Source organism: Rattus rattus, chromosome 8 (assembly GCF_011064425.1).
Source record: "Rattus rattus isolate New Zealand chromosome 8, Rrattus_CSIRO_v1, whole genome shotgun sequence".
NCBI lineage: Eukaryota > Metazoa > Chordata > Mammalia > Rodentia > Muridae > Rattus > Rattus rattus.
The window spans coordinates 79,384,855-79,399,882 of record NC_046161.1 but is presented as its reverse complement, the minus strand read 5'-3'; the positions used below and the strand labels follow the sequence as shown (position 1 = coordinate 79,399,882).

Genomic DNA, 15,028 nt, shown 5'->3' with positions numbered 1-15,028 from the left:
ATAGGGCTTCTATGAACATAGTGGAGCATGTGTCTTTGTTATATGTTGGAGCATATTTTGGGTATATATCCAGGAGAGGTATAGCTGGGTCCTCAGGTAGTTCAATGTCCTATTTTCTGAGGAACTGCCAGACTGATTTCCAGAGTGGTTGTACCAGCTTGCAATCTCACCAACAATGGAGGAGTGTTCCCCTTCCTCCATATCCTCACCAGCATCTGTTGTCACCTGAGTTTTTTATCTTAGCCATTCTGATTGGTGTGAGGTGGAATCTTAGGGTTGTTTTGATTTGTATTTCCCTGATGACCAAGCATGTTTGAACATTTCTTTAGGTGCTTCTCAGCTATTTGATATTCCCTAGTTGAGAATTCTTTGTTTAGCTCTGTACCCTGTTTTAATAGGGTTATTTGATTCTCTGGAGTCTAACTTCTTGAGTTCTTTGTATATATCTAACCGTTGTCTTGCTGTTTTCATGGTAAGTGAAGGCTGAGATCCTGCCAACCCATTGAGCTGATGCGGTAGGATTTGATCGCCCTGTTTTCCAGTGATAATGGAAACAATTTTCAGTGATCTCAATGAAAATCTGGGAAAAGTTACAGAGCAAAAACCCTACACCCCCAAACCAAAAGCTCCCACTTGCCTGTTTTTTTCCTCCTCTTAGTGTCCTAAAAAGCCTTTATACTAAGAAAAATTAAACATACCATCTTATCACGCTAATGAATTACTTAATTCCTTCATGAGACCCATGCTTCCAAACCTGGGAAGTGTGATCCTACCACATTTCAGAGTTATTTTACTGATGCAAACTTTGGTCAGCTTTCTTGGGAGTGTTAGCTCTGATTCCTCTCTAATCCCTCAGGCTCGTGATAGAGATGTGTTGGAAGCTGATCTCTATGTAAGATGTTTTATGGTGTTCAGATCCATAGCTCCTCTCATTACGTCTCAACTAATTCACACTCCCCTGTCTCTGAGTCCTTTGCTTTGGTCAATAGATAGCGTTACAATTCCTTTGAATCACATTAGTAAAATAAATGTTGGTGTTTTGGGTAACTACACACAGTGAGTCTACAGCTAGTTTGTGTACTCACACCTAAGATCCTTAGGCTCGTCAAGGTGGTGAATTTTCTCTTAAAGTCTGACTTGCAGAATATATATTTTTAGTTAATGTTCTACATCACAGTAGGGTCAAAACTTGTTTACACATATTTTGTAGTCAAATTTTCAGAACTTCTGTTTTTTTAAATGGATAACGATAGTTCATGCTAATTTTTTCTCTCATATCACATAAGGCAGTACATAGATGCTTGAACTAACATATGACTTGGGTGTAGGAGAAAATGTGCCTTCTGCAGCACACAGAGATTCACCTGTTAGTCATACACTCTCAGGACTGAGTGTGTAAACTGGCAGCAGGTGGTTGGTGTTTGCCTTTGGACATGGTCTGAAGCTGTCGCTCCAAAGTTCAAGTGACAAAGTGTGGCGGAGTTTGGATGGAAATCATTTAGGAGGAATGTGCAGTGGGAGATGATTAGGCCTTGGGCCCCTCAATCAATCACCCTGGCTTCAGGTCTTCAAGGTCTCCTCTGTAAGTGTTTCTGTCCTCAACATGCAGTTGTGACTCAGCAAGAGACCCTCTCTGGGGGTCAAATAAATGGCCACGGATTCCAGAACTTACCCATTTTAGCACTGCAAACTGTGAGTTGACCAAGTTCTTTTCCTTACCAAGCCTCAGCTATGTTGCTTTCTCAACAGAAAGTAGATGAATGTAATACTTGTTTAGCGTTCGTAAACATACAAGCTTATGTAAAGGGAACCAGCTTCCGGTGGGCATCCAATACGTCAGTTCAGGTTCAGGGCAAGAACTGGCTGGTGCACATCAAGATGAAATGAACGTACCGATCGAAAATAACCTCATTTCCCACAAGGCAAGGGCTGCAAACATTTAGGGATGTGTTCCTTATGAAAGGGCAGAGTGATCGAGTGGTGGTTCCTCTTTCCCTCCTCCACAGTGTTTCTCGTGTTCCATAAGGCAAGCATCATCTCTTTCTCAGAGAAGCCCAACATCTTTCAGTACAAACACACAGGAGGAAACTACTTCAGGGCAAAATAAGTGTTCATTTATCTAGGCCTGTTCATTTGGAAAGACAGCGTGTACATTTCAACTTTATATTTCACCAAACGAATGTAAAATCTGAACACCTGTCTGGAGTAAGGACCTGTCTGGTGCATGACACTTACAACACTGACTGGAACAGTCAGCATTTAGCCAAGATATCTACACAGGAAGAAATGCTAATCAGCATCAATGGCAGTACCAGAAAACTCGGGGCTGATAGCTTTGATGAAGAATTCTACAAAGGGGCAATCAGCATTGAATTTAATGTGATGCCATAAGTCTGTGATGGCATAATGTGATGCCTCTGGTACTGGTACCTCTTTGTGGAATTTTGTAAATTCATTGATCTACAACTGTAAATGGGGTTATTTTTCTGTGGTCAGCTATATCAAAGGAATAACCTTAGGACATTTTAATAAGATACTCAGCAATCTAACAGTGATATATAGCCAAGTCAGAGGACCGTCTGAGTAGCTAAAGGGTCCTTCTAAAAGTAAATGAGCATTCCTGGTTTTAAATCTACAAATGTAAAATTTCGTAATGTGGCCACTATTGGAAATTGTGCAACCTTAACTCTTCTATGACTAGTCTTAAAAAAATGGCAGAAATCGCCCAGTCTACTCTCATTTATACTCATTAGAAGCAGCAGAATAGTTCTTGACGACACAGCGATGTCCTTTAAAGGAAGAAGGGTCAATATTCTCCAGGGTCTCCAGCATTTGACCTCAGCATTGGACCTCAGTTGGTGCAGCTGTTTGAGGGAGGCTTAGGTGGTCCAGCTTCGCTGGAGAAAGTCACTGTAAAATACTTCACCTCCACCCAGTTTGCTCCTTCTGGTTTGCGCTCACAATTCAAGGTATGATCACTCACTTCCTGCATGGACCACCATTCTTGCTGGATGCCATTCCTCTTCATCATGACAGGCTCATAACCCTCTAGAACCATACGCCAAAATAAATCCTCGCTTCTATAAATTGCCTTTGTCATGATACTTTTATGCCAACTACAGAAAGTAACTGATGAAATTACTAATAACATATTAAAAATAACATAACACGATTTTGGAAATAGTTTAGAAATGTTATATCCTGGGATGCTGCTAGACTTTGAAACATGACTTCCTTGAAGAATTTTTTTTTTTAACAAGGACCATTTAGTTTTCTTAGAAGGAGTTCCCTCAGGAAATCTTAACTTCTACACAGAACGTTGTGATAAGTTGCTATTCAGCCATTGCTAACTGGGGAGCAGAGAGGTCTCAAGAAATCTGTGAGATGACACCCGTGTGTCCATGAAAAAGCTGCCCCTAACTGGTTGTCATAAATTACTGAGGTTTGCCCTCTGAATGAGGTAGATGGTCGGAGCTGACAGCCCAGATCCTAGTGCTCTGCCGGCACGGCAGCGTGCTTCCACAGGCATGCCACGGCTGGTAGAAATGGTCGAAGAATAGAAGCAGCAAAAGCTGGAGGACATGAAGACAAGGAAGAGGCTGGTGTGGAAAGACCAAGAGAGCAACGTAGTTATGGGGGACAGACTCAACCAGGGCAGTGAGAGAGAGGTTAGAGTCGTAACGATGGTTTTCTGGATTCTTCTTTCTCCTCTGCTTCTGGAGCTTGGGGAATGGCTTCCTGTTTGTTTACTCCCTATCTTCAGACGCCATCTTTGGAAAGATAAGAATCAGAGAGAACAGGGAGAGAAAAGTGGCCCCACTACTTGTGTACTTGGGCCGTGTCCAAACCTCCCACCGCGTTTCCCTTTGTGGGGGTTTCCTGCAAACTTCCCTGCCGAGGCTGTGGCTCGCTAGCTCCTTCATGATGGCAGAGGTCATTTTCTGGGCGTGGGGGTGGGGGCGGGCATCCCCATCAGTTCAGTCAGTTCATGGTACAGTCCGGCTCTTAGCAGTTGATTCAAGATTAAGCATGTGTGTTCCAAATGTGATGCTGGAATGAACATCTACTACTTGGAAAAAAAAAAGTATAATTCCAGGTTAAAAATTTAATCTTTATTTAAAATGTTAAGCTTAAAACGAGTGTCAGAAGGCAGGGTGAACCCAACCCATAGGATGCAAGAGACTCCGAGATGGATGGGCGGGTATAGGCTAAGGCCACGCCTCCTCTGGAAGACGCTCGACCTTCCAGTGCCTTACTATTCCAATCCAGATAATGGGGACTTACTATGCAAAGCTGAGGTCTGGGGAGAGCTTAGCTTAAGAAAGAATATATTTAAAATATTGAGCATACTCTGTGTGGCACACGCTAGCATATTCAATTAGTAAGGCCATAATTGACCTTTCTCTTACTATGCTAAGTCTGGATTGATTGTTACCATAAGTCGCAAATCAAGAACAACTAGCTACAAGTGATATGTTTTCCTCAAAAAATCTCTAGTAGGCTTTCCATTAAAAATATTTCAGGTAAAGACAGTTTGCTTTCTCAGGAAGAAGCCTAAAATACACAATTTCAGTTTTGTGGTGGTTTTAATAGTTCCAGAATTTTTAAAAAGTTACATGAATCCCCCTTTCCTCTCTTTCTCCCCCTCTCCCTTTCCCTTTTCCTCTCTCTCTCTCTCTCTCTCTCTCTCTCTCTCTCTCTCTCTCTCTCTCTCTCTCTCTCTCTCTTTGCGACATGCATGGGTATTCCAGGTGCCCATGGAAACTCTTGGATCCTTTGCAACTGGAGTTACAAATGGCTGTGAGCTTCCTGACATGGGTATTGTTCACTCACCTGGGGTGTGAAGGTGTCCTGTGCAAGAGGTCCCTTTAGACGCTGAGCCATTTCTCCAGCTCCTTGTGGTGGCTCTAACCTTATCATATTGTCATTGGTCTTTGGTTTTGTTTTGTTTTGTTTTGTTTTTCATTTTAAAGGGGAAAAACACTAAATTACCAAATAAGCCCAGAAGCTAAAGCCTTCTACCCTTTCTCCAAAAGTCAAGTCCATGTGAGTCTAATACCAGAATAACTATGCTGCAAAGTGTCTTGGCCGTGAATGGGCTGGGAAATACAGAATTTCTTCCCTCATACTTCCCTTGGCCATCAACAGAAAGCAAGTTAGTGCTTACAATTGCAAACTTTGCAGTTTCGTGTAAGGATGGCTGCAACTTTCCAGAATATAAATATTACCTCGGTTTGACGACAGAAGGGGGACAATGAAGAACATATGCTTCCATTCAGCACTGAGTAACCAGTAGCCTTTCTAGGCAGCAGGCATATATTAATCCAATAATTCAATTGCCTTCTGTGGCACTGCCAAGAGTGCGTTGCCCCAGATGTCGCAGTGTGGGAGGCAGGCAGGAGGGTCTAGTCAAGCCTGGAAAGTGTGGAATGCTCTGTTATTAAGGAAGCGTTACCCACAAAGGACTGTCAGCTAGAGGAAATGGGGTGTTCCCCCACCCGGTGACTGGATCTCTTCTTTCCCTCAGCACGTGGTATGGCGTGGTATGGCATGGTAGGCACTCCACGATCCACCCGTCTCATCCAAGTCTCCTGTTCTTGGGAAAGGCCTTGGGAGCAGCTGTGCAGAGAAGGGTGCTGGTTCCTGAGGGAGGGAACAGGACAAAACTACTGGTGAAGTGGAAAAGTGGAAGCTCTGGTTGGGCCCTCTTGTCAGGATCCCCTCCCTGGCAGCTTTCTAACAAAGTTGAGCCCGTCAGCCTCGTAGGATACATGGCAGGTGTGAGCAAAGAACTCACAGCTCACACATTACTCTAGTTTCAGCTTTATTTTTCTCTGTTGTTTTTGATGGAAGCTTAAAATACCATGCAAAGTAATGAGAGTGGGACTGAACTATTGCTTTTTTTTTAAAGCAATGTATTTAATCTATGACTAGCCACTTTGACATTATTTTTAAGAAAACTCAAAATTATCAACCTTTGAAGAAAATATTTCCTGATACTTTATCAAGAAACTATTTTTATATTCTCTCTCTCTCTCTCTCTCTCTCTCTCTCTCTCTCTCTCTCTCTGTAAAAACTCTATCGTTGAGCTGTATCCAGAGTACTCTCCTCTCTTATTTGCCCTCCTCCCTGCCCCCACCGGCCTTGCTGCAGTTCTTGCCTCAGTTTCCCCTGAGAAGGAAGAACTAAGCCAGGGATATCTCATTCGGCAATGAAGCCTAAATGGCATTCACAGTCAGATGGGTGTGCAAGACCTGATCCCGTTTGTATGAAAGTTATGAATTTGGGAGGCGATCATTACCTTGTAACTTCTTTATTCCCAATCCCCCATGGCACTGACGCCTTCTTCTTGACCGGAAGGCTGTGAGGTGTGTGGGAAGAGCTAAAGGTGGAAGGTGGTGGCTCACAAACGTAATCACATCACTTCAGAGGATGTTGATTTTGACGCCAATTGGAGCTACCCAGCAAGACTGTGCTCGTGTGTGATTGCTACACACACACACACACACACACACACACACACACACACACACACACATTTCATATATACGAAATGTGTTGCTAGGTACTGCTCATGGTTGGACATGTCCTGAAAGGAAGCAGTGGGATTTGAGAACAATGTAGGGGTCCAGGGACCCTTAATCGCTCAATTCAATTTGGCCTAGGCCCGGCCTATGCTAAGAAAGCCTGGCCTCTAGTAGAGTGTCTTCATTTTGTGGACTCACAGCTCCACAGGGCACCAGCAGGGGGCGGCGTTGTCACGCAGCTAGATCTGCGTGGGCGACACCCCTGCATCCCATCCCTCAACTCAGAGCCTCACAGGTTGGGCTTGTAGGCCAGGGCTCCCTAAATTCAGAGGCTGGTTCTCTCAAGTTGTCTAGGGTCATGGGGGTAATGGCTGTTTATTCCAGGACCTCTCTCTAACCTGACTGCCTCGGCCCACAGCCTCTACCTGGAGCAAGGACTGCAAAGCATTACTTTGTACGGAGGCAGCGGGCGGCGGAGGAAGTGGACAAGCGAAAGCCGGAGCTTTCTAGCAAACCTTGTGGTGCCAGAGCGCGCAGATAACCTTTTCCAATCCTTAAGCGCTACACTGGCGCCTGAAGCTGGAGGGGAGAAACTTCGCGTCTTTTAAATTTGCCCTTTATGGCTGGTAAGGAGCCAGACCCTACCTAGATCATTGAGGTTTTATTCACTCGAAAACTGAGAATCTTAGAGACTGCTAGGAACGCACTTAGTCCCTCGGGTCTGAGCCGAAGGACCGCCACCCTTGCGGCCGCTTTCGTGCACTGCTGGGTTGCGCTCCGAGACCCCGCCGGTTGGCCGCGAGCCCGTGTAGCTGTGTGATAGGCGACGCGCGCCTGCCCGGCTCGCGCGCAGCAGCTGGACGCGCACTCAGGCTGGTTGGCTGGCATCCGACTTCCCCAGCACTTCTGGAGGTTTCGAGAATCGAAACTCAGTTCTCAGTAAACCCTCCCCCTCCCGCACGGAGACTGACGTGCGTGACCAGTTGCCTCTGGAGACTGCACTTGGCCCAGGGTCCTTAGTGGAACCGGCGGTCTAGCCACAAACCGACCCTGTTGGGGGAACCTCCAGGAGACCCAAAGTTACGCGGCAAATGACGCGCTGCACCCGGCCAGAAGGCTAGGCTTGGGAAGTTTCTATAGTTGCGTGATTTTTTAACCCTGATCCAGTTTTGATGGCCATCTATCACATTTGAGGCAAAGTGTCTCCTCTTCAGGGGTGTGTGTGCGCGTGTGCGTGTGTGCGGACGTGCAGAAATGGATAGATCTACACGTAGGAGCCACAGGCATCTGTCTGTGCACATTAGCCAGGGGCTGTGCACTTTGGCCTGGCTCCAGCAGCCCTGAGCTCCGGCGACTGTCCACCCAGCGCCGGGGGGCGGTGCTCTATGCAAATGAGAGGGTGTGGCGAGCACTGCGCGCAAGGGCCCCGGAAGCGCGGAGAAGCCCGGTATAAAAAAAGTACTGAAGACATTTCCCCCCGCACAACTGCTAAAGCTCCAGAGACGCGAGTGCGCGCGGTGGCATCGGCGGCGTCGAGAGCCGCCACCTCCGAGACCACCGCAGCGGGGGCGCGGGCGGGGCGCGGGCAAGGGGCGGGAACGCTCAGGGCGCGGCGGGGGTCGGCGCGGAGAAGTCTCGGGCCGCTGCCCCGAGCGCACTCGCAGTTCCTGCGAAGTGTGTCCGCCTCGCGGTTCCTCGCTCGCCTGCGCTCCTAGAAGGGGCGGCCGCCTCCAGGTGACACAGACGGGACTCTCGCTTGTGCTTTCCAGATGCATCAGAGATACTTTTGGTGCGGGGCTGCTCTGCGGGGCGCGGCGCGCGGCTGGGCACTGGGGTCGGTGGGGGGAGGAGGGCTCCTATGGGCAGCTCCTGGGACGTCATGATCGGGGAGGGGGAGCCCAGGCCCCTCGGTGGGACCCCGGTCCCCGCACCCGCACACCTTCCTGCCGCTCCCCTAAACCCACTCTTTCCTCTTAGGACCGACCAAGGCCAAGTGGCGTTCGGCGGGCACTACATGGCCGAGAGCGAAGGGTACTTTGCCATGGCAGAGGACGAGCTGACCGGCGGCCCCTACATCCCTCTGGGTGGTGACTTCGGCGGCGGCGGCAGCTTCGGCGACCGCTGCTCGGACTATTGCGAAAGCCCCACGGCGCACTGCAACGTGCTGAACTGGGAGCAAGTGCAGCGGTTGGACGGCATTTTGAGCGAGACCATCCCGATCCACGGTCGCGGCAACTTCCCCACGCTCGAGCTGCAGCCGAGCCTGATTGTGAAGGTGGTGCGGAGGCGCCTGGAGGAGAAGAGCATAGGTGTCCGCGACGTGCGCCTCAACGGCTCGGCCGCCAGTCACGTCCTGCACCAAGACAGCGGCCTGGGCTACAAGGATCTGGACCTCATCTTCTGCGCCGACCTGCGTGGGGAAGAAGAGTTTCAGACTGTGAAGGACGTCGTGCTGGATTGCCTGTTAGACTTCTTGCCCGAAGGGGTGAACAAGGAGAAGATCACGCCGCTCACTCTCAAGGTAAAGCCACCTGATGGGCTTGGGCACAGCGGCGGGCCGGGGGCGGGGAGAAAGCAAGCCGGATTTGCCCTCACTGCGGACCGGTTGGCCATAGGGAGTACATTTATTTATTTTTTATTCTTTTTTTTTTCACGAGTGAACTAATGTGCGTGAGTGCTGTGGAGTGTTTTAGTTTCCTGGGAGCTCCAGCACCACAACTCTGCTTCCTCCTCTGCGTTTCCTTCTCTTCCTTCTCTCTGTGGTTTAACTCTTGACTTTCCTTCCTGTCGTGTCCAGAGTATAATGTGATTGGTGGAAGGATGGAATGATGTAAATAATTTTTTTTGAGTCATCTTGTGATCTAGACTTTGGGAAAAATAGCAGCCCGAAGCAGAACTGAGTCAATGGGTTTTTATTGTATTGGAAAATATGAATAGATTCCTACTCTGGATTCAACTGACTCCAGCGTTTAAGATATTTGGTGCTTTTCCCTGTGAATTCACGAGTTGAGGGCGTTGTAGTGTGCCCCTCCCCTTCGGTTTAGGTGGCATTTTGTATAATTAATTAAAGTTGTCTGAAGGCAATTTAGTTCCTCTTTTGGCTGTGAGGGTAGTGTGTCACTGGAGAGACTGATGAGATTGATTGCCTAAGGGGAGGAGAACTGCGTGGTTGGAGGCAAGGGTGTGAGAGGCGGACTCCACGACACTGTCTGCCTTTCTGTGGATAGCGAGTGAATATTGTGCCTATTAGACCATCTTCAAAAAATAACATTTGAAGTCAGACATGACAACAGAACGTCTTAGTATGCTGCCGCGTCTGCCAAAAGCCTCAAACTATTACTTCTAGTCTCTTTCCCAGACGGCAAAACTACTCGTTAAATGTATTTTTTCCCCCTGTTTTCCGAAGTCTGTTTAAGCTTGTAGGTAGTGTTTTGCTGAAACTTAACAAAACAAACAGGAAGGGGCAAAATAATTCTCAGCGAAGAAGCGTTTATTGTTCCTTTTCCAGCTTTGCTCATTTTTTTCCCTTGTTTTATCTTTTACATCCCAGGAAGCGTATGTGCAGAAAATGGTTAAAGTGTGCAATGATTCTGACCGGTGGAGCCTTATATCCCTGTCAAACAACAGCGGCAAAAATGTGGAGCTGAAGTTTGTGGATTCCCTCCGGAGGCAGTTTGAATTCAGTGTAGATTCCTTTCAAATCAAATTAGACTCTCTTCTCCTCTTTTACGAGTGTTCAGAGAACCCAATGACCGAGACATTTCACCCCACCATAATCGGCGAGAGTGTCTACGGTGATTTCCACGAAGCCTTCGATCACCTTTGCAACAAGATCATTGCCACCAGAAACCCCGAGGAAATAAGAGGAGGAGGCCTGCTTAAGTACTGCAACCTCTTAGTGCGGGGCTTCAGGCCTGCCTCCGAGGAGATCAAGACCCTTCAGAGGTACATGTGTTCCAGGTTCTTTATTGACTTCTCAGACATCGGAGAGCAGCAGAGAAAGCTGGAATCCTACTTGCAGAACCACTTCGTGGGCTTGGAAGACCGCAAGTATGACTATCTCATGACCCTCCACGGAGTGGTAAACGAGAGTACGGTGTGCCTGATGGGACATGAGAGGAGGCAGACTTTAAACCTTATCACCATGCTGGCCATCCGGGTGCTAGCTGACCAAAATGTCATTCCTAATGTGGCTAATGTCACTTGCTATTACCAGCCGGCCCCCTATGTCGCAGATGCTAACTTTAGCAATTACTACATCGCACAGGTTCAGCCAGTATTCACATGCCAGCAGCAGACGTATTCTACTTGGTTACCCTGCAATTAAGAATCATTTAAAAATGTCCCATGGGGAAGCCATTTCAAAGATAGGAAAATGAAAAAAAAAAAGGAAGAAAAATTATAAAACAACACCAAAAAGGGGAGTGACCCAGCCCTAATTAGGGATGTGTTTTGTGCACTGAGGACTTGCTCCCGATTTTAAAGTTGGCAATGCTTGGGGATCTTTCCATACTTAGGGGAGCATGATCTCAACTCGTCACCCTCTCCACCTATGGTCTCTACCCAATCGGATTATATCTCGAAACAAAAAAGAGGCCTGTTAGGGAAAGCAGTCAGATTCTCCCAAAATAACAAGAGAATTAAAAAAAAAAAAAAAACGGCTTGATTTTGACAATATGGGTTTGCAGCAACTACTCCCATAGCTCTGCCATAGGGAAGGGGAATGGTGGGGAAACTTTTAAGATGGCATTCACAAATGGGAAAATGCTGAGGAAGAAAGCCTTGCCTATCACTTGAGGAGGTCAGAAAGTGACCGGGGAAAGCAGGGCTACTGGTAGGGATTACCGTCTGTCTAGCAGCAAGTGCTCCCTTTGGAGTGATCCTGTTTTCCTCACAGAAACAGCTCAGTCCAAATGAACGGTAGGCAGGTTGACGCTGTCCTCGTAACAAACAGCAGAACTTAAGGATGACACAACCCCTTGATTCCAGCTCCGTGCAAAGCTTGCGTTCTTTTTTTCTTTCCCTTTTCTTAAATGTGAAGACCCAAGCAAAAACCAGCTGTAGCCAAGAAAACGTGCGCAAGGACCAAAGATTTAACAGATAAAAGTTCCCAAGCAGAAGAGATAGGATAGGATATATAAAGAGTTACTATATTTGTTACACACCAGTACACATCAAAGTGCCTGTTGCTTTCAGAAGATTAGAAGTGGAAAAGATTATTTTATGGTTTAATAATTATTTTATTTTATCAGGGACTCAAGAAAAAAAAAGCAACATATTAAGCTTGTGAATGGTGGCAGAAATGCCCTATTTTTTTTTCTTTTTTGGCAAATACCTATATAAAGTTGATATTGTTTGGTGTGATGTTATAGGTACGTATATACTGTTTGTGTGTATACACACACACATATGTGATATGTATGTATATATACACACACACTACTTTGTCTATGACCTAAAATAATGTATCAAAGAGGAAAAAGTTTAAAGACAGCGATTTTTATGTTTTTGGGTAGGATCTTAGAAGACATGGGCATACTGCAATGATGGCGTAAAACCCATATAAAAATGAGACAAATGGAGGGACGTGAGTAATATATTTGATAGGAAAAGCAGAGATTATACATTTCTAGTGAGTTTTTTTTTCTTATTTTCAGTGAACCAGAGAACTTCACAAATGGGAGACTTCTTGGCACCACACTTCTCAGTTGCCTTGACCTGACATTTTGACAGTCTGAGTCCCCGCCCCTTAAATAAATAGAATCACATGCCTTCAAGGCTTAGAACGTATGGATCATGGATCAGAGATAGGATAATTAAATCCATAACTGCTCAAAAAAGAATTTCTGGAACCTAAACACTACTTTTAATATTTAAATGAATGCAAATGAGCGCATTCTGCATTTTGGACCACTAGAATTTAATAAATGTGAAATGACCCTTTTTAAAGAGTATTTGCACAACTACATAAAGTTTATATATAGGATATATATATTATATATATACATTTTATAAATTTATCCAATATGAAATATGTTTGATCTGGTTGTCACACTGCATAGAAATATTTAGTACTGTACCTTAAATTAAATCACTTTGTATTTGACCAAACCCAACTTTCATTTTCTCTCCCAAGAGACCATTTGTATACCTTTGTGACATGAACTGATCCTCTCATGTTCAGTGACAGCTCAACTTAACTCCTTTCCCAGCCCTGTAGACACTGGTCTCTGAAAAAAAAAATACATTTCAAAAGCAAAGCAAATGCATTAAAAACCTTCCTTTCTTGTTGTGAAACAATCACACAGGGTCTGGTCCCCTTGAACCTTCATGAATGACTGCTAAGTATGGTAATTCCTCTGCAGAGCCAGTCAGTTACAGAGAAGCTAGGGAGAACTTAACACTCTCACGTTGGCAATGATGCTATCTCCCAGCACCTCTCAGCTTCTCATGGCCACATTAGTCCAGGTTGATGTGTCTGGACCACCCTTCTGTGCACCTGTATTTGAAGCCTTACCAGGAATCAGATCGGCTTGATGCTAGAGCCTCCCTGTGAATCTTTACCAAGCTGTCACAGCCTCCAACACTGCCACTCTCTTTTATAGAGAACTGATCCTACCATGGTGGTCCAGTTTTCCCCTTCACTGCCCTGCATTTGAAAGATCAATTTCGAAGTCCCAGGAAACATTGTTCAGCTTGCAGTTTAAGCCTGGAACTCACCTATCAGAAACCACAGTCTAGCCGGCTTAGCTCTCCTGCAAGTTCTCCTGGACTGCTGGTGGGGCAGAGGCTCATCTGGTGACCTGGTTTCTTCTCCTGCTAACTCTGCATATATGAGTTATCCACTGTTTTGAATAGTCTGGAGATCTTGGGCTCTGCCATAGTAGCAACCTGCTGTTAATTTTCAGCAGGGGTTTTTTGTTTGAAAGGGGCCTTATTAGAAAATATGTCTTTCATTTACTTGTCAAGTGTTTATATTCCTTGCTTGCTTACTTTATGGCTGGTAGCTTAATCAAAAGTGCCAGCTCATGGCAATCAGATAGAACAGGCTGTGTTCAAGACAACTTTTGGCATTTACTTTAACCCTTATATAATTTATTTCTATTTTGTGCATACTATAGTCCTATGCATATGTAGGTGAACATGCAATGGAATATATGTCTCTCTTTGTGGATGTGTGGCCTAAAAAAAAAAAATCTGAATGTCAGAGCAAAGAACAGCTCTCTCTCCATCTAACCAGTGCCCACGGTTTGTTTGCTCTTGTGTTTATCTGGCCTAGTGCACTGTTACTTTGAAACAGGGAGAAGTTTTGCCTTCTGGAGGTTCTGGCATGTCAGAGAACACTTAGCCTGTGACTCTGTCCTTTTATAAAGTTTACTCCATCCGCAGTAAATTCAGCTGCCTCAAGAACTCTTGCAGGGGGACGGACTTTCGAAAGTTGAATTGAGCGCTTGCGCTCTTTGGTACAGTTAGACTGTTTTGATCTGGGTCCAAAAAACCACGAGGATGGGCGGCATATTCAAGCCAAGAAGGAAGTGAAATGAAACGTGAACATACTGTTTTTTTTTTTTCCCACCCCTTCTGTTTGCTGACGTTGGTTGCTTTACTGTGCATATCCTTGTTTTAATGCAATGCTTGTTAAATAAATATTGTGAACTCTTTTGTAAATGAAATGTATTATGTTAAAAGCTGTCAGCAGCTGTCCAAAAATAAGCTTTTGTTGTGAAAGAAAAATGTGTGTTAGATAAAAAACAAAACAAAAAAGCCAAAAAAAAAATCCTGTTTTCATATATAGCACCTATTTGAATATACTCTTTCTTTAATAATTTCTTTTAGCATCACCATTTCAGTGCTGTGGAGGGATCTCCGTGTCACGTGTTGTCATGGTAATGGCTTGCTGAGAAATAAGTGATAACCTTACAAAGTGGGCGGTGACGAGGGGCTTGGGAATGCTTGCTGCAAGGCTTCACAGAATGTAAGAGGCTATGTTTACTGTTGATGCTCCCTCCCGCCTCCCTACAACCATTGCCTGCTCTGAGTTGTCCGACTACAGCAAGCTGCACCCTGGGTCACCCTTGGAATGTTTTGACAATTGTGTGTCACAGGCGGTAAAAGGAGTTGACGGAAAATGGACTCTTCAAAACTGACATGTTCGTATCAGTGCTAGAGGGAACAGATTGTGAATTTTGTTTACAGCATCCAATATTTGGATTTTTGTTTTTGTAAATAAAAAGAAGTTATTTTTTTCTATTGATCTGTGTCTGCTCTATTTGGTGTTTAATGTGCTAAAGATCGTGTCCTCTGAACCCCAAACTGTGTACACTGTGGAGCATGGGGCATACCCAGGAGCAGACCAGCTTTCCAAAGCTTATTGCAGCTTAAGAAATGACAGTGTCCCACCCCCAGCCAGCCCATCTAAATGACTCAAACAGCTCCAAAAGACGCTAGCTATTCGATGCCAAAATTTTTTGTCTGGGTATAAACTTAGCAGGGTTAAGTGA

General features: G+C 45.5%; 1 protein-coding gene across 2 annotated transcripts; it reads left to right on the top strand.

Moving 5' to 3' along the window:
- Positions 1-7,981: 7,981 nt before the first annotated feature.
- Tent5a (terminal nucleotidyltransferase 5A) lies at positions 7,982-14,781 on the top strand. Of its 2 annotated transcripts, none has more exons than XM_032909923.1 (3): positions 7,982-8,316; positions 8,505-9,048; positions 10,078-14,781. In XM_032909923.1, exons 1-3 carry the CDS (start codon positions 8,297-8,299, stop codon positions 10,852-10,854), a joined length of 1,341 nt encoding a protein of 446 aa, XP_032765814.1. In that variant the 5' UTR covers positions 7,982-8,296; the 3' UTR covers positions 10,855-14,781. The 2 variants fall into 2 exon arrangements, with proteins under 2 accessions (XP_032765814.1, XP_032765815.1); XM_032909924.1 differs by having other exon boundaries at positions 7,983-8,261.
- The last annotated feature ends 247 nt before the right edge of the window (positions 14,782-15,028 follow it).